Source organism: Saccostrea echinata, unplaced genomic scaffold, assembly GCF_033153115.1.
Source record: "Saccostrea echinata isolate AGI-Se365-2 ecotype Australia unplaced genomic scaffold, CSIRO_AGI_Sech_v1 ptg000016l, whole genome shotgun sequence".
In the NCBI taxonomy this organism is placed as follows: domain Eukaryota; kingdom Metazoa; phylum Mollusca; class Bivalvia; order Ostreida; family Ostreidae; genus Saccostrea; species Saccostrea echinata.
Window position 1 is genome coordinate 5,744,064 of NW_026889765.1, and position 20,760 is coordinate 5,764,823.

Here is a 20,760-nt window from a genome sequence, read left to right on the forward strand (position 1 = left end):
TTACGTCTTTCCATGACTAGGATTTATATGTATATCTTTTGAATTAAGTTTCTAAAAAATTAGACCATTTTGTGCCAGGTATAGATCTACCTCAAATACGATGACATTGTTAAGCTCCAAAGTCAAGGTCAAAGGGTCAAAACTGTTTATACCCAAGGGAAGTTTTTATCACATGGAATACACAGGTCAAATATGAAAGCCCTGGCACCAACTGTTAAAAATTATGGCCAAGGTTAATATTTGGTAAAATTTTGCAAAGTGGGCCAAAGTCCAAAGTCAGAATCAAGAGGTCAAATATGTTGGTACCCTTACAAAGGTATTCTAAATAGAAATACACATGTCAAATATGAAAGCCATAGCTCTAACCAATCAAAAGTTAATGGCAAGGTTAAAGTTTCTGAGGACAAACAGACAGAATAACGGGCGGATAGAGAAAAAAAAAACTCTATGCCCCCGAATCTTTGATTACGGGGGCACAAGAAATCCTCAGTAAGTTTTGACGTTCAAATAATCATAAGAAGTTTAGATTTTAAAAAAGGGAAAGGTATTAAGTGTCCATTTAAAACACTTGTTTAGCATCAGTGCAAGTATCTGGCCATTGGCGAAATATCTTTGGATTTTAAGGTCATTTAATTCAGATGTGATAGCAAACATCGTAAAATACCGGTACATGTGTTCGTATGTCCTAATTTCACTAAATGCAAACCAAACCAATGGATATTAATCATACATCGCAAATACATTGGTTTGTTTTAACACCTGTTCATGTACAAGCTTAATTTAACACGTGTTCTTATCTTTAATAATACTCTCTTTATGTATCTAATGAAATACAACCAAATTAGACGAATGAATGCAATCCAACATAATTAATATACAGTTGTGAATCGTGGATACATGTACGAAAATGTTCGACCGAGCTCCTACATCATACTGTTGGTGTCTTGAGGGTGTTTTGCATATCTCTCCGATTTATAGTAGGCTGCTAGTTTGGGTCGAGCCTCCATGCGCGCCTTGAAAGCCTTAAGAAGGGGGCAGTAATCGGCAGATTCATACGCCTTGGAATAGGAAGATTCACACCCGCGGAGGCACTGAAGTAGAGCCAGGTCTACGTATGTCACGTCCGCTCCAAAACAAAATCTGAAAACCAATTTTCTCTCAATAAAAATATCATTTGAAAAGAAAATATCTGTAGCATACAATGTCAACAAAGTGATGTATATAGCTATCTTAGGTATTATATGCATATTGAAAAGAAAATTATGTTTTATATAGGGAAAAACTTTTAGCCAAAATTTATGCTTGTTAAATTATTTATTTCAATTTGGTAGTATCATCTGATAAATCCTATGTGGTACTAGTATCTAAAACAATTCTTGAAAAATATTGTTAGGTATCAGTTGTTTTCTAATGTGATGCAATACCAGTAATACCATTTCAATACACATGCAACTCAATGTGTACTAAGTTGATCACAGTGAAGACAATACAACATAAATGAAAGACTATTTGTATTCTGTTTTGTATGTGAAAAATGGCCTTGATTAAAGATGGCATATAAGGACATGTTACATGTAGTAAACAAGGTGAATTTTGCAATAAACATGTACTAACTCGGACACCAAGATAATCATGATGAAGAAATAAAGTTATCTTATCTAACTATCTTAAGAAATAAATTGTACAGCTAATCAAAATGGCAAGGTAAATTGACCACTCAAACTGGTATGTAACACTAAATATCAATGTGAATTCTCATACCAATACATCTGATGTAATGCAAAGTTTCCTTTATGTATGTCAATCCCTAGAAATTTTGAAAGAAACGATTAAAATCTTACAAGAATATGTTTCTTTTATACCCAACAAATTCTATGGAGGGTGTATGAAAAACGTTTACTGGTAATATATTCTATCAAAAGAATTGTGTCATTTTTGATTTTTTAAAAACAGTATATAAATGGTAAATCAGGTGAATTAATTGAAAAAGAAATCAAAATAGCATCAGTAGAAACCAACCCTTGACCACCGTTATTATACTTCAGAACAGCTTCAAAATGTTTCAGCCATTTTGGTAGCCTCTCTTTGACGAACCAATCAATATACGGCTGTGTTTCTTCCTTTTGATCGTGATAAGAACCAATCCAATGCTTGCCGTGAAAAGCCAGTCGTCCTGTGGAAAAAAGGGGAAATGTACATTCTTTATTCTATTTACGTTTGGCTTATGTAACTCAAAACTAAAAATTCAGAAATAAAGTAGGGTCATTTAGTGTATTTTATTTAAATTATTTATCTATTTATTCATTTATTTTTTGAAAGAATAAAATCACTAGGACGTACAATACACATTTTCAAACTTCAATTTCATAGATATTCTAAATAAGAGGCCCATGAGCCACAAAGCTCACCTGATTCACATCTGCTGTTCTACAAAAGGTTGTGTTTTTAAGATGTTTTCTTTCTATTATATTTCATTGTTTTTTTTTCCTATATTGTGGCCCCATTCAATTCAAAAGGGATCATGTTTTAATCAAACTTAAATCCACACTTCATTGGAATTCTAAATATCAATATGACTAAAGACACCTCGCTTGGAAAAAGATATTTTTAAGAAGATAGTTCGACATAATGTAAAATGTAATACGCGCAATCCTCATCTTATCAACAGTGTCCATGATTTAAAGCAACTTGATTTGCATATCAACAGGATTTAGTGTAGCTCAGAATTCTCAAAATGTTTTTGAAAATTTCCTTATTACCTAATACCTATTTAGCCCCACCTTAGCCCCAGCGGTAATAATTTGAACACAATTTATGTTAATCTACAATACATTAGAAATGCTTGCATAATAAATTTGAGAAAATGTTGTCCTTGTGTTTGTTAAGAGAAATTTTAAAATGTTATATTTAGCATACATGTTTTTAAGCACAATTTTCAAATTCAGGTCTAATGACACGTTCCTCGAAAATATGATTTTGTTTCTCTTTGTTTCTCTCTGTAACATACAAAAAATCTTCTCAATTATCATTATCTTGTCATTTCAAAACTGGCTTCAAAATTTCTTCAAAATAGAGAAATCAAAGACTGTGATATCAGCGTATCAAGTGAAATCAACTGGGGTTATATCCTCTGGGGTTATATCGGTCCTTCGGATGAGACCGTATAAACCGAGGTCCCGTGTCGCAGTAGATACTGGCACGAAAAAGATCCCTCACTGCCCAATGGCCCTAAGTGCCGAAATTTGCAGCCCTGCACCCACAAGTGGTAGCGTCTCCATATGAGTGAAGAATCCTCGAGAGGGACGTTAAACAACAAATAAACAAACTAGGGTTATAAGGAAATATAATCCTCGGTATATATTATTGAGGAAAGTGTCATCTGACCTTACAGTATAAAACGAAGCAGCTACAATATATTTACTATACAAGTTGCAGTGTGAAGATGGAGAATGACGTAACGTTAAAAATATCAGTTCCCAAGAAAGTTCGTCCTAAACCTGAAGCATCCGAATACCTGAAGGTCCACTGTATACCTAAGTTAAATACTGATATTCTGTTGTGGCCCATCTGGGACTGTAATTGATTTGTTCACTTCATGAGAAAGTTTTCAAGTAAATTTCCTCTTTTCTGGGCCAGTGGTTTTTAAGAGATTTTTAAATGATCCCATCCTACTTTAAAAACAAACAAACAAACAAACTTTTCTTCATTCTCTCTTCTTGAAAGGGGACATAGACGGACAAACTTCGATCAGAAATGCTCATTTGAGCCTATAACTCTAATGAGCTAATACAATTTACATTAACCTTCGGCCACAAAGTCATGTATGGTGATGTTCACTTGTTCCGCTTGCACCTTTTCCTCTTCCAGTTTAGGAACAAGTCCAAATTGTTCTCCAAGATATTTACAAATAACGGGCGTCTGTCCAAGGTGGAAATTACCTACATAAAAAGCAGTATTGACTTGACAATCAGGTATTGATAAATTAAAACATGTTAAATATAAAATAGTTACTGATATTTAATTAAAACTTTGGCAACAACATGCAAGTGAAATGCATCGTAGTCTACAGCACACTAGCTTTCAAAAATAAATTTTGAATTGTTTTGAAAAAATATCATTAAAAATTCAAATTTTATAATTTCAAACCATTTTAGTCAAATTGTATACATACAACATGGAACAAACAAGTATTGCAAGACCTTTCAAAGTCAACGGAGATTACATATCCGAGTGTGACTTATAGTCGATTTTGAACGTGGAAAATATCATTACGTTTTATTGACGGCAAACACCGGAAAATCACGAATATTGATGGTCCCTTTCAAAGGTTGCAGCCATTTTTGTAATGTTCAATCCCCGTAGATTTGAATTTGCTGTCTTGTCAACTTACTAATTGAACTGGAGGGTTCATTTCAAAGTAGAAAGTTTAGTGGAAAAAATAAATATCATTGATCTAACCTAGTTTGAAACTAATTGAAAGCCAAGATATTTAAGATTCGTGCAATTGAGGTGTAATGCAAAAAAAGATGAAATTTTGTACCACGGGTCAGATTATGATAAATTAACATTTTAGAAACGTATCTAGATCTATAAAAAAGTCATCATATCTTACCGATGGATTATATCGATCATAGTGGTTTTTTTTGTGAATATATAATTCAATGATTACCGCACAGTAACTGATAAAAAAGATGTAAATTTTGTATAGTAATGTAGATGTAAATGATTGATACTCTAACAATACAGACCCCGTCTAAGAACAGGGGGGTGTAACACAGGGAACCCCCCGATGCCATTGCGCATGATGGTTTCTAGGACCTCCTCGTATGTTTTCATTGGTTCTGTGTATGGTACCCCTGCTTCCTCAAAAACAAGACGAATAAATTCCGCTCTCCCGGCAAACGGGACATTGTAGTACAAAATCTCCCAGTCGCCCATCTTAAATAAATACGAATTCAGTTTTATAATTACAATTAAAAAAAAAATCCATACATGTAGTCATTGTTTTATCCTTTAAATATATGTTCATGTAAATAATTTTATGTCTCAAAGTGCTTGAATTCTTTCATGGAAACAAGAACTCTGATGTTCTAATTCATGTTCTGATTTTTGAACTGACACATTTCCAGCTTTAAAAAACTTGGAATAAAAGAGCATTCTCAAGGACAGATAATGCTTCTTTAAATCAGCCTTAAAAAGATACAGTTATCATGGTTATCAAATTTAAAAAAAAATGAAAAAAAAGATACTTTGATTAAAATCGTGAAGTTTCTATTAGCTTAAAATGTTTCTTTTGTTAATGATCACAGAACATTAAAAAAGAAAAGAAAAAAGACGCAAACTTGATGCCATAACCCTGCAAAATCATTTCCAACGTTAACAGGCTGTGTATATACATGCATCTTACCTCACGAGCAACATGAACAAGCAACGCCAAATGAAAAGTATACTATTATATAATAGTCTATAATAGAACGGATTCTCATTTATTAAAAAAAAAATCATTAAACTCGTGCAAATCTACATGCAGCTCAGGTACAAATACTTACCTTGGCTAGCTGTACTTTTTAATGCCGCTTTTCGGACGAGAATCAAATAAAAAGACCGATATTTATCAGAATGTTGATACAAAATGAATATCTTATGGTGGATATCCTAAGCTATAAATAGACCGCTGCGTTTTAAATACCCACGTTACTTGCCTTTAAACTTGTTTACATTAAAAGGAGTATGGCCACCAATTATGTACAAAATGTAAAGTTTAAGGATAGTTACAACTAACTATAAGGTCGTATATAAATTAATAAATAGTATTTTCTCAAATCAAGAGTTTCCATCCTTTTAATAGATATACCAATCTGTTAGAAATAGAGGATGAACTATTCTTTCAAATTTTCTGCCGGAAATATAACGATTGTATAAATAAACTACATATTTGGACATGTGACAAAATGTGTAGATAAATATAGATGAAAGTGAAAGTAGGTTTGTTAAGATGAGTCGGTAAATCCAGCAGCGATGTAGTACGTCAGGTGACAGGGAAATGTTATGAAATTACAGAACAGATGAAATTATAAGAAAATTTGCACAGACTTTAAAGGTATTATTAAAGCCGCTTTTTCTTCCTCGATTGCAACTTTATCAGTTTAAAGATTTTGTGTACACGCCCATATATACTTTGATCGAACGTAACACTCAATATGTATGGCAGCTATTTTCTAGATGAAATACACTGTTCTCGAATACTAGTAATTATTTTAAAAGTAAAAAATATAGCCGATAAAATAATGCATGTTTATTACATTTTCAATAGATTCTGAGAAATACTGTAATTTATTACATTTTCAACAGTGAAATACTGTGATTTATTTATTGAATAAAAGTGATATTCTCTCACAGTGTGAAAGGATACCAAAATGATAATTCTCTCACAGTGTGAAAGGATATCAAAGTAAGTAAAAAATAATTTCTGGCCTGTCATAAGATAAAGAAAGTAACTAAGCATCTTGATAGAGCTAAATTTCTTCCCAAATATGTTGCTAAAATCCATGCATTGTAATGTTTTCAATCACACAACTGCTAAGCTATGATGATTCAACCGCTCAACTATGACGTCAGGCCTATGACACTGTGTTAAGAAAAGACAGAGGCAAAGGGAAAATCAAAGAAAATGTAATAAACAGAAAATTCAATGTTTTGTAGATGAATATGGAATTTATTTCACTCGTGAGACAGGATTTTTTTATATTTTCACTCGTGCTTCGCACTCGTGAAAATATAAAAAAAAAATCCTGTCCCACTCGTGAAATAAATTCCATATTCATCTACAAAACATTGAATATCCTCTATTTATATAATGAATAAAAATGTTATTCTGTCACAGTGTGAAAGAATATCAAAGTGATATTTTGTCACCGTGTGAAAGAATATCAGAAGTGCTGCAAAACTCTCAATTTTCATACAATTCACGAAGAGTGTTACAGAAGATACCTGCTATACTTCGATGGTGAGTGCTGACAGAGACTAAACTGCCAAAGTTTCTCCATATTTGTTTTAGAAATCCATTAATTTGTAAAATGTTTTCAATCTCACAGTCGCTAAGCTTTGGTGTCTCAACCGCTCAACTGTGACATCGTGCATCATATTAAATTACGCTGTGGTACAAAAAGGGAAAATTAAAGAAAATGTAATAAACAGAAAATTAAATATTTTTGTAGTTGAATATGAATGTATTTCACTCGTGAGACAATTTTTCTTCATATATTTTCATTCGTGCTTCGCACTCGTGAAAATATAAAAAAAAAATGCTGTCCCACTCTTAGAAAGAAATTCATATCCAACTACATCAATTTGAATATCCTCTATATACTTTATTTATCTACCCAGCTTCAGTCATGAAACAAAGGTACCTAAAACTGACGTTCATAGCAAAATCAAAAACTAACAGAAAGATTGAAATCTTAAAAAATTGGTACCGTATACATACCACATTGAATTATGAATTAAGTATTTATATCACTATTTCATGTTAAACCTTACATTTCCTTTTCTATTGAATATATTAAACTTTGCATGTACTTTTTTCAAAATTACCATTAGAACGAAGAATTTTGACCCTGATTTAAAATTGACCCGGGGCTAATTTTCAACGTCCATTATTGAACCGAAGGTTGCTTTTCAACGTTGAAAATTGAGAGCAAAAGTTGTGAAAATTTTCAACAGCTTGGTATTTTTTTTTTTTTTTTGACAATTATGACTTCAACGCATTGAAAATTGACCCCGTTGAATATTGAACCTATATAACTACATCGTTTTACCCTGTGTTTGACCTGGAACTTATTGTATACGATTTATATGTACAAGTATCTTATTCTACTATTATTGTAAATATCAGTTTCAGAAGTATCACCTCATTTTAAATGAGGCAGACCTATAGGACCGGAATTGGTTTTAGTCTTACGAAAATCTTATCCATTTTATAAAATATATTTTTCTATACTTTTCATTGTAATGATTTATATGTCTATTATAGTAATAATTCCCTATTCGAGTATATTTCACATCCCCGTCTATAGTTTTTTTTTTTTGGGATGCACGTATATATTACAATACATTTTGGCAGAAACATTTCTATATACAAATTATATATATATATATATATATATATATATATATATATATATATATATATATATATATATATATATATATATATATATATATATATATATATATATATATATAATTCTCTGTATTTTTAAACACATTACGCGGAAATAATCAAAAACATGTCACTGATGTATAAAAATTACATAAATCAAAAAAAAAAAAAAAAAATTAAATAAATTTAAATAATAGCATTGTTTCCAAATACAACCTATCCTTAGTTCATATTTTGGCTGACATTTTTCATACCCAAGCCGTTGTTTTAAACTAAATTACATCGAAAATCTGATCAATATATAGGGACAAAGGGGATTGTTGCCGGCCTAAAGGGAGTATTTACTCCTCCTTGGTACGGATCCAATCTTTGGAGTCTCTAGGGGACCGTATTATATGCCATGTTCAAAAATTTGTTTTGTTTTAAGAATTTTCAGATTGATAACTGTTATCTACACTTTTTCATTAGGTTGAAAATTTCGAATATCGACATATATTTTTAAAGAAAAGTTCAGTTGGTTGATCGAAACTGTAATTATAAACTGTAATGGAAAAGACAACTAGTTATTTTATTGTCAGTCATTTTACTTTTTAGAAAAAAAAACAAACAAATTAGATCAATAGATATTTAAATTAGACCAAAATGCCATTGTCATATCCGATTTCCGGGTAAATTGGGCAAGAAAAGTCTTAAGAATATACCAGAGATAAAGCTGTTGTCTGAAATTAAAGTAACTCTCAATTTTCAAGGTGGATATTGTTATCACTAAGACACTGAGCATGATATATGAAAAGAACGAACAGAAATCAAGCTTTAAAGCCCATAAAAACAATACGAATTGGAAGCAGAGCAAACACGGACCTTTAAAACACCAGAGTTGGGATTACATGTATGTGGACATACATCTACTGGGACACATAAAATCCACATGCAGGTGATAATGGTATATTGCTACAAAATTAAGGGAAGTTGAAGTCATCACGGGATATATCGAATCAATTAGGAATTTCGACAGGAATACTTGATATCCAAAAACTTCACAGATATTGTCAATCAGAAACTCAAGTATTTTTTAAATATCAACTTCGGAGTACTTGTGTGTACAATCTGAATGTTTTAACGAAATGATTTTACGAATGATCAATGACAAGGTAATTTACGAGTTCAATTTGTATTGAAAAAAAAAAACAACAAAAAACATTTGTCTATGATTTAAGATAGCCTGCACCGTAATTCTTCGTGGGGAATGCTTGTAATAAGTGTTGAAAAGTTGTACCTTTGATGTTAGAGATTTTGGTAAAAGTTTTTGATTTTAAATTTTCTAAAAGTTCCTTGGAGTTTTTAAGTATCCACATCTGATTTACACCACTTTTCGAATATATATTTTGTTAAACAGTACTCCTGAAGTTTCTTTTTCACTGCTGTTAATATTTTACATGTTTAGTGAGGAATAAAGAAAGAGGCTTTGTAGAACATATAATGGAACCCAATATGCATATTCTTTTAAGGATTTTTATTTAATTTAGGAATGCAGTATAGGTATGGTGATTCAATTCAATTTGCATGGTTGTTGGAATATTAAACGTATTTAAAATTGACATATGATTTTGAAGAATTTCCTCCTTAGAAAGGGAACAATGAGTATAAGCTGGATTAACACTTTCAGAATTAGATCCAAGTTCCTCTGAAATACAATTAAAATAATGAACCTTAATTACCTCATACAAACATCTATGCAAAATGGGACCAGTATATATTGATCGTGTAATCTATTTTATTCTTATATTTTTTCCCCTTTTTTTGTAGTTTTGTACATGTAGATTACCCCCTTCACCGGTACATAAAAATAGCATTGTCTGTGGCGAAAATATGCGAGAAGTTTGCTTTACACAAAGTGAAACTAGTGCCAAATTGATGGCAAATCAAAGAGTGTTTGCACAGTCTAGAAAAAGAAATAAAATAATGTTTAATGATAATAATTTATGAACAATAATGATTTTTCGATCGTTCCTTTGAAAATTCGAAACCTTCCTATTTAGAGTCTACATGTCTGGTGCTAATTGTCTATTTCAAATTGAACATATTTCAGAAGGCATGTTAATTCAAAGAATGAAAAAAAAAATAGTGAAAAATCAGGGCTTTTTGGGGAGGGGGTGCAACCGAACAGATATTCACTTACAAAAAAGACAAAAAAGGCTAACAGACATTCTTTATAAAAGGACACAGCCGTAAATTAGCTTTGCTTCCTATTGTAATTCAGTAGTATATGATCGTGATGGAATATACGGACCTGGCGAATTGTTATCCAAATTATTGAATATGTGTAATTTTTAAATGAAAAAAAATCATGATTGTAAACCTCATTTTTACATTCATTTCATTTTTATATTTGTTTTTATGCTGTTGAATTCCGGCCCGGTTTAATGATCAAAATTCAACGATGCGGCTCAATTTTCAAAAGGCAGGAGGTCTGAATTTCACACCGTTGATCTAAATGTTCAACCCGGAAACATGATCCCTGAGTCATGTTTTCAACCAGGGTCCAAATTCTTTGTTCTCCACGTCTTGTCTTGCCATGGAGTTATTTTATATTTTCTTTACTGCTACATAATTATATATAAGACACATGTATTTACGTGATAATCATTTGAGACATTTTTATAAATGTGATAAATAATAATTTTATAACAGTTTGAAAGTGAGAAATATAATAAAAACGATCATGCATGTAAATTAGTTACTTATTTTTAATTTTATTTTTTTTTAGATGGCTGATTGTACATGCCACGAGGAAGATGTGCGGAGGATGGGTTTGGGTGAACTCTGTGATAAGCTGGAAGAGATGGGTGTGGACTATTCCTCACTGGAAGATATTGAGGAAATTCGGGATCTTGTTCTTAAATCCATTAATGAAAGAAGTTTGCCAAACCCTGAAAGGAGGAACTCACAGGTACATTCAGTGCACTGATGTCAGCAACAGTACTTGCTCACTTTGTGGTCAATATGGGAGAAATTTATTGTGCATGTATTATTTTTATGTGTATATCTAATTAATGAAAAGTTGTTCTATCAAAGAAAGATAATTATAATAAATTTCATACATATACGGTTTTTATTTATCTAATAAAATGTTTTCAGAAAATGAACTACAATTTATTAAAATTATAATAAAACAGAAGATGGGCTGCAATTTCAAACACATGTATCTACACTGTATGTACTGTACATTTGTAGGTATTTCGTTCACAGAATGTGTTCTCATGTTTTATATTCAGTATATTTACGTACATTTTAAAGGACTATATTCTGTAGTGGCCAGTATCTGCCCCCAAGATAAAACTTTGATGGAGAAATCTTTAATTATGTTCTAAACCAGGTGGATATTTGCAGACTTCAAAGCATTAAATATTTTTATCAACTATGACATCATTAGTTAGATATGATGTCAATAAAATGACGTAAATTCCAAATTGCAATGATTTTGAGAGAAAATAGTGTATTTTACGTCGGTATTTTGATTGGAAATTATCGAGCGCAGGTCTGCTCAGACTAGAACTTTTGATATAATGTGTAGAATGATAATATCAATGAAATATGTGAATATGGTACCTGAGCAAGCTTGCGCTCTATAAATACTATAGTCAAATTTGAACAAACTCTGTCCATTTGGGCCTCTATTTTAAAAATAACGAAAATGCGAATAGTTTGTGACGTCACAGAGACAAGAAAAGCCAACTAATTTTTCCAATTTCATAATATATTGTCTTAATTTGGATTATTTTATACAATATATGCACTTTTTCTCATTTCAACAGATTTTCAAAATTTGACTATTATGGGGGCAGGAATACGCCCTTACCGTATGTAGTTCTTTATAAGTAAATTTGCATTTATTTACAAAATAAACAGGTGTCGAGTGAGGTTATGGGAGAAATTTTGGAGCGAGATGCTAAAATGAGAAAGATAGTTGCAGATCTATACAGCTCTTTGTTGGACATGCTAAAAATGCAAAATTTTGAGAAGAATCTGGGTACAGAGATGACAAAGGAATATAATGGTTATATCAGCACAATAGAGATCTACAGACAACAGCTGGAGAGACGCCATTGTCCTATAGTTGTAGCCGGTAAGAATGAGGGATGAAATCAGAAGCAACAAAATAAGCTACTTTCTGTAATGTAAGTGAATAAATCATATATAAAAATGTTATGATCTATCATGTCTATTTTACGTTTATTTGCATCGACATTAAAAATTACTCCCTTTCTGAGGTAGGTTATGTGAATAATATATTTTCTATATTATTTTTAGCGAAAAAACCCAATAGTTTTAAAGTAATTTACATAAATATATATGAATTTAATTTTAGGAGAAACAGGGGCTGGAAAATCGTCCCTGTTAAATCTCATAATGGGAGAACATGTCCTTCCACGCCAGGTCCTAAGTTCAACCTCAACCATTTGTCAAATATTCAACAGCGACACCAAGCGAGCGGAAGTGATAAAAACAAATGACGAGAAAATTGTTCTTAAAGATGTCACAGAAGCTAAACTTTCCAAATATGTCAGTGTTGACCGGTCAGGAGAATCAATGGAGAAATACAAACGAGTAGATATTTACTGGCCCCTACCTATGCTGCAGGTCAGTTGTTCGATCTCCTAGCTTTTTTAGTTTTCATACCTTTTCGTTTTGATGTTGGAACCAGGTTACACGATATATGACGTTTCAGCTTAAAAGTAATAATTTGTCATAATTATAGTAATTGTTTTTAGGAGCACGCAACAATTGTTGACACTCCTGGAATAGGAGAAAGTGAGGAAATGACGGAAGTTCTTCTGAACTTTTTGACGGAAGCTGTTGCTTTTATCTACGTCATCAATACGACCAACGCTGGAGGGGTTCAAGACGATAGAGTAAGAATGTTAACAAGGCTGTTAAATTAATAAAGCAGAAACTTTAATCACATCTAATTGTATATTTCTGTATAATGATGCAAAACTACTAACCATAGTGCTGATCACCATTATATTTTTCGTCATATAAAGACGATTAAAAATCATTAATGCTTGAATAAATTGAAGAAAATAAAAAAAAATGTTTATACTAGTATACAAAATAACAAAGAGAAAGTCTTGATCATTGAAAATACCACCTCTCTTTGTTTCCCTGCAACACAGCTCGTAAGAATATTTCAACAACAAAAAGAATTCGAAAAGAAAGGACGCTTACTGCAATTTGATCCTGACTGTGCAATCTTTGTCTGTAACAAATGGGACCAAGTTCCAAACGAGGAAGGGGACAGGGTATGGGAAGACATTGCAAGAAAGCTGAAGAACCATTGGCCAACCAGGCGTGACATGGACATTACAAAGCAGATGTTTAAAATGTCCACAACAGAGGTGAGCTGAAGACAGTAAGGCTGGGTATTGGCTGGAAATTTCGTATTGCAATATATTGCGATATTTTTATCTGTATTGCGATATGCATTGCAATATTTTCAATAATAGTTAAAATGCTTTTTAACCCCCATTTATGAGCAAAATGCATGAAAACTATTATAAGTACTGCTTGTGTATTAGGGGAAAACCCCTTGATAATGAATATAAGAATTGAATGTTTGAAATGCTTTTAATGTCAAAAGAAAAAAAACTGATTAGCTTAATTTGATACTGCAATCAGGAAAGAAAATGCCAAGTTTTAGATATATATGATAACCTATTGATAATGATCAGTTTAATTTCAGGTAATTTTTATCAAACGAAATTATCTTTATTCAAAGAAAAAAAAATCAGATATTGTTATTATTAAAAAAGCGAACGTTAACGGAAGTTTACATGGAGGGCAAAGAAAAAATATTATTAATCGTATGTTAAAATGAAAACCTCATTTTTATTTTTACATGGGTTCTAAGCTTTGTCAGTAAGTACTTGTATTTTCGGTCAGTATATTTAATAGACATATGCATATTTTAATTCTTCTCACTATTGATTTATAAAAGAAAAATATTCTTGACTTTGTAAGGATCTCAGAAGAGCTGATGCTGGTCTTGGTTACACAGATAAATTTAAGTGTCTTCTTTCTGGTATTGATCGTCTAGTTGGTGCCAGTTTGGAGCGAAGAGTGAGGAGACATGTAGAGTAAGATTTTAGGACCTTCCACATTTTGACTTCTTCAACGTGATATCCAGATGTCAATCTATAGTGAAACTTGTTTAATCCAGATATTGTGCATTCCAAATCTTGCTAATTACGATGAAAACTTCTAGTTTCTTTCAGCTAATTCAGTTGTTTGAAATGTTGTCTAGTCTGAAAAATTTTCATTGAAGAAGTGATACCTGGATTAGACCAATTTTAATTAACTTTGACATACAAAAAGACAAATCAAAGTAGCATTTTCTTCTTTCAGCTGGCTGCAGGCTTTTCTGGACAGGCTTCTTGTGAAAGTTGTAGCCAGGATAAATGCCACAAGGAAGAATCAAGAAGAGAGAGAACTGATGAAAAGAGAAGTGGAAAAGAGACTGAAGACATTAAAAGATGAGACAGAGGATGTAGGTTCAAGTAGTAAAACTACTAGGAGTATTGATACAGTAAAAAAAAATGCTTACTCTGATAAGTGTTTAATTCTTTTCAAGGGAAATTCTGACCTTTAATCGAATTCTAATTTCACTACTTTTTCTGGTTTTCTTAAATATATGCAATCAGACACTCTGTTTATTATGACACTAAACTTGTGCCCTTTGTCAGTTTACACAGGTGTCACTGGATTGTATTATACCTTTATTAACATAATCTTGTGCAACCCCATTCATGTATGAGGTTTTCCATTACAATGACGTTTATACGTTTATTTGTTGAAAAACAAAGTGAAATTTCATGAGATTTATCACTGTTAGATCTTCATCATTCATAAAAGACTTTACCATTACATTAAAATACATTACAGCAATTAAAAGTTCAAGAAACATCATAATTAATGTAGAGTATCATTCCTCCCTCTTTCACAAAAAAGAACATTTTTCACTTTAGGTTAAAGTAAGAATGGAATTAGCAGCAGAGGTGAAATGCAAACACATTGCAGAACAATTAACTGGACACCTTAATAATCCGGAAACCCAGAACCGGATGTTTAAATGGCATACAGGTGTGTAGATTTGCTAAATTATACTAGAATGGAATACTTTAAATAAGAATATTAGTATGAAAACCATAAATATACACCCTTTGGTCACTTTGATATTATGTACAGATGTAATGTACATGTAGTTTAGGTTTATTTCCATTAGTTTTTCTTTATGCTGATTATGCATATGATATGTTTTAATAATTATTGTTAATTTATTTACCATTTTACAGTAAAACTGACTCATTTCAGAATTCAACATTTGAATTTTTTTATCTCCTTGTTTCCTTTATCTGTAGATGACCTGCCTGATGACAGTGATTTAGATCTTATAAAATATAAATCGAAACAAATTATACAAGATAAAATCAACAATGAAATCGTCCAGTGGTGTCAGGAAAATGACATCGAGGGAACATCCTCACATCTTTTTGATTTGTTTATCAAAGAATGTAAAATGATAAAAGGGAACTACACAGAGATAGACCAAATCATTCAAGGAATCAAACCACCAATTGCTGATGGGAATGTTCCCCAGGCAGTGGAGACTTCCTCTGATTTTGATGTATCCAAGACCAGGTCCATATTTCCTTTACAAGAACGCATTGCTCTTGTTGCTTTTGCCCCTCTATGGCTTCCATTGGTAATTGGTGCAAGTGTTTTGGCACTTCCGGTTGCTATTGGGATGCTTATCAAAGACGTTGTGGAAGAAAGACAGAAAATAAAGCATTACAGAGAAAACAAAGTATCACACATTTTAAAATGGGCAGAGGAAGAACTGAAATGTTACAGTACTGAATTAGTTTTCAGTGGTCTACAGCAGACGTATTTAAGAGAGTTTATGTCCAGCATAAAACTTGTCTGTGAAAACATAATACCCAAACAAATTGAGGCTGATGAAGAACTAATAGAAAATATAGTGAAAGAAAACAGGGATTCACAGACTATTAGACAAGAATACACACCGATTGAACAAAAATGCAAAGAAATAGTTGGAGAACTTCTTTGTTTTAAATTGCAACATCTTTCAGAGTGCCAACCACGCATTTTAAAAGAACTAGAACAGGTTGGAAGAGGAGCATACTCGACGGTTGTGTCCTGTGAAGTAGAGATCAGACAAAAACAGGAACGTTGCGCAGTGAAGAAAATGACATCACCATTAAATTCAGAGAACATTTATCTTCATCTTACAGAGGCAGCAAATCTTAGGTATATTTAAAAATATGGACAATAATATTAATAATTAAATAGCTATGATATGCACTATAATTTATTCTAATCAGAGGTACAAATCATACATATACAATTTTCCACTCATGTTAATTGGTAGAAAAAGATGTCGAAAATTGAAATTTACAATTATCACCTGCATATGGGGTTATGTCTCACTTTTGATTTGATACACAAGAGCATGTTCTCCATCTTTAAAACGAGACAAGCTACTGAAAGATAACTTGATGACGCAAGGATATCAACAATGTCCTTTAAAAAGTGAACATTTCGTAAATCTGCAGTAGATACAAAAAACTTTTTTTTTTGCAAAATACAATCTATCATTAAATCGAATGTTGACCACGTCTTTAATACAAAGTTTAAACATTTATTTTCACACTGAAATGACTATAGATTTTTCTGTTACCCTATCGTAAGAGGGAATACAAGGCGGTTGATAGGGGATGCTCACTAGTACTCCTTCAGGGCAATTGACCCCGCCTGCTCAAACTTCGTATTGTTGAATTGGACTTTTGAACTTGATTACTGTACGTTCACATTTCATTTCAAAATATCTTTATCATTTGAAAATTCTTGAATATATATGGTGTAATTTTAAAAAAAAATATTTTGACTTACAACAGGGAATTTGAACATGAGAATATTGTTCATTGCTTTGGGATCACCATTGAAACAGATCGCCAAGAGAGAAAATACCTACATGTATTCATGGAACTGTGTGAATGCTCATTAGAAGAACTTGTTTTGTGCTACAGCCATGCAATGATACTGTGTGATTGTAACAAACAGCGAAAGAAAACGTGTCACTTATTTAAAGAAACTGAGAGAAGCAGCCAGGAATTTCTTGATGAGTGGGCATTTTTTCTGAGAATGTTGATAGGCATATTAAATGGGCTGGTTTATCTACATGACAAGGATTTTGTTCACAGAGATTTAAAATTGTCAAACGTATTGGTAAGTTTGCTCATTCAATGCTGTTTTCTCTATAGAAGAATAAGATTCGAAACTTGAAATGATATGAAAAGATGCTTAGCAACTGGTAAACGTGTACAAATCATTTAACCAAGTCTATCAGATCAAAGATTATAAGATTAAAGTTAATGCAAATGTGTTAAGGCAAGTTCTTCAAATGTGGTATCACTTTCTAGCTTTCTATTACTTACTTTTTACATGTGTATTGCTGGAGCACTGATTATAATTATCGCATGTACGGTTTAATTATCGGTTATTTCTTCTGTATCTTAAAGGTCAAGGACAATACAGCTAAAATTGCAGACGTAGGTTTGTCTAAACCAGAAAATCTTCTGACTGGAACAATCATAGGAACTCCTGTTACCATGGCACCAGAAGTGTTTGAAGGACAGATATATAATACATCTGCAGATATTTTTGGCGTCGGTATTATGGTTTGGGAAATGTGGTATGGTAGAAAGGTTTTTAGTGAGGATTTTTATCGTGACGTCATAAAGAATTATCAGTCTGTAAAGGTAAGTGAAACCCTACAGGTTCTCAACAATAAGATAAAAAAGTGAGAAATACACCTTTTTTTGCACCCTTAATCGAAGATTCGGGGGCATATAATTTTTGCCCTGTCCGTCCATCTGTCGGTCTACCTGTATGTTTGTCTGGAAAAACTTTAGCCTTGCCCATAAATTTTGATTGGATGGGTCTATGGCTTTCATTTTTCACATGTGTATTCATTATGGCAAGACCTTTCATTGGGTACCTTGGGTACCAACATATTTGACATTTTGACCTTGACCTTAGAGTTTGACCCACTTTTGCAAAATTTTACCTTGGTCATAACTTTTGAACGGTTGGTGCTAGGGCTTTTATACTGCACATGTGTATTCCTTATGATAAGACCTTTCCTTGGGTACAACAATTTTTGAACTTTTGACCTTGACCTTGGAGTTTGACCTACTCTTGAAAAACTGTAACCTTGGCCATAACTTTTGAATTGCTGGTGCTTGGGCTTCGCTTTCCTATTTCACATGTGTGTTTCTTTTGACAAGACCTTCCTTTCAGTACCAACAATTTTGACTCCTTTTCCTTGGAGTTTGACCTAATTTTGTAAAACTATATACTTGGCCATAACTTTTGAACAATTGTTGCAACGCCTTTCATATTTCACAAGTTTATTCCCTATGGCAAGACCTACCTTTGGGTACCAACAATTTTGACCTTTGACCTTGACCTTTGAGTTTGACCTATTTTGAAAAACTTTAACCTTGGCCATAACTCTTGAATGGTTGGTGCTAGGGCTTTCATCTTTCACAGGTGTATTCCTTGTGACAACTCCTTTCTTTGATCTCTTGACCTTGGAGTTTTTTGGGTTTGCATATGAGAAACTTTAACCCTTGTCATGGGTTGCCATATCGGGGCATCAGTGTTTCACAAACACATCTTGTTTCTTAAGTGTTTGAAAATGATCAAGGCTGATCTACTGTTACAACAAAAAGGCATTTATGCAATGTCTAATGATTTGGAGTCTTTTTTGTTGTTGTTGTTATATTCAGAACGACATATGTCCCAAAATCAGATCAGTAGCTGATTGTTTGAAAAGAATAAAGTATTAAAGGATCGAAGTAATCAAATGTTTGGTGAACTGAAAGTCATGTAAAGGGTGTATCCCTGAATATATTATTTTACTTGAAGAAAAATTTCTTATTTGTAGTATCAAACAAAATATGAAATGCATTTTCTGTTTTGACTCTATACTAATGACAGGGCTTTAACCAAAGCACATTGGTTACTTCATCTAGTCTTTCAAGGTCTAACAGACTGCATTAAAGCAAATCTAGATGACAGAAATGAAAGATAAAAAATGCAGAATTAATTTTTCATTCAAATATTTTAAAATTATTGCTGTACATGTTATTTATTGTGTGGAATAATTAAAATGAAATTTATAACTCACAAGTATGAACTGCTGAATAAAAGCAGATTTCATGTCTATATGAATTTTTGGGTTTTAACATACACAATGCAAACATTTACATATTTTGTTCTGAAAAATTTCAATGATTTGCTCAGTTATTTGAAATACCTTACAGATATTGATTATCACATTTCTACAGAGTTCACTATCAAAGTATTTATCTTTCAATCCAGGAACACGTTATAGGAGGTGAACGGCCTAAGCTCGACCAAAAGTACGCACCACCTTTGAGAATACAGACATTTATACGTGATTGCTGGGTTGCAGAGGCAGACAAGAGACCGACAGCACGAAATCTTTTGTCCAGACTAGGAAACATTGGGGACAGTATATGTTAATTTTGTAGAACAGTACATTTGTGTGTGTGGGGGGGGGGGGGGGGTATATAAATTACACAATGTATGTAGGAGTTATTAAAAATTCTACTGAATATTGTGAAGTGTGGAGAGAAAAAAGGATGGGGGTCATGATTTTACCTTAAATTTTGAACGAATGTTAAAAAATTGAAATTTTTATTTTTCAACCAATCATATCTAAATCATAATTAAGTATAACGTATTAATACAATATAATACTAGTCTAGGGTAAGCAAAACGTGTACATGCTAATAGCAAAAGTGCCGGTAATCTATTACAGAAAATAAAAGACGAGTCTAGGGTACAATTTAAAAAAAATCTGCTATTTTACATAGATTGTACAATAGTAAAATATAGATCACACTGCCAAGTTGTATTCAAACAGCAATACTAATGTAATTGAAAAAATGATTTTTTAACAATTTGTACAAATGCTGCTTTTTAAAGCATGTTTATGTGATTAGGCCACAAACATCAATAAACTATTATTGTTTCAAAGCTTTTCGATGATCATTAATATCATTTTGACTTTATCGTCATATCAAATATTGAGATAACGAACAGTAATCAAGCTCAAAAATCCATAGAGAAAATACAAATCCGGAGCAGAGCAAACACGGACATCTAAAAACATCAGAGGTGGGATCAGGGGCCATAGAGGAGTAAGCATCCTCTGCTGAACGGTCACACCCGCCCTAGGCCTGTGCTCCTTGTCATGATCGGGAAAACGAATATATCCGTAGACAATTCAGTGTGTAGGTAATGGTCTAACAATTAGTACAAAAAACGTCAGTCAGCATTCTACTTAATGATAGATCGTTTTTGCTGACAAGGTCATTGTATCGATTATAGAACTTGCAAAATGTTGACTTTAAACGAGACTGTTGATGCTCTTGTTTCATTAACTTGTTTGTCAATAGCTTGTCTCGTTTTAGAATTGTTCGTAGGTA

General features: G+C 32.4%; 2 protein-coding genes across 2 annotated transcripts; one reads left to right on the forward strand and one right to left on the reverse strand.

The window, feature by feature from the left end:
• Nucleotides 1–779: 779 nt before the first annotated feature.
• On the reverse strand, nt 780–5,680 carry LOC133188852 (glutathione S-transferase P-like). The gene is made up of 5 exons (XM_061324335.1): nt 5,550–5,680; nt 4,749–4,938; nt 3,804–3,938; nt 2,020–2,173; nt 780–1,140 (listed from the first exon to the last, which is right to left on the reverse strand). Exons 2-5 carry the CDS (start codon nt 4,936–4,938, stop codon nt 924–926), a joined length of 696 nt encoding a protein of 231 aa, XP_061180319.1. The 5' UTR covers nt 5,550–5,680; the 3' UTR covers nt 780–923.
• A 371-nt stretch (nt 5,681–6,051) lies between these two features.
• On the forward strand, nt 6,052–19,809 carry LOC133188377 (uncharacterized). The gene is made up of 13 exons (XM_061323765.1): nt 6,052–6,100; nt 10,929–11,111; nt 12,071–12,287; nt 12,531–12,802; nt 12,934–13,074; nt 13,339–13,560; nt 14,183–14,298; nt 14,567–14,708; nt 15,187–15,301; nt 15,580–16,489; nt 17,137–17,467; nt 17,761–18,000; nt 19,628–19,809. Exons 2-13 carry the CDS (start codon nt 10,929–10,931, stop codon nt 19,790–19,792), a joined length of 3,054 nt encoding a protein of 1,017 aa, XP_061179749.1. The 5' UTR covers nt 6,052–6,100; the 3' UTR covers nt 19,793–19,809.
• Nucleotides 19,810–20,760: the final 951 nt, after the last annotated feature.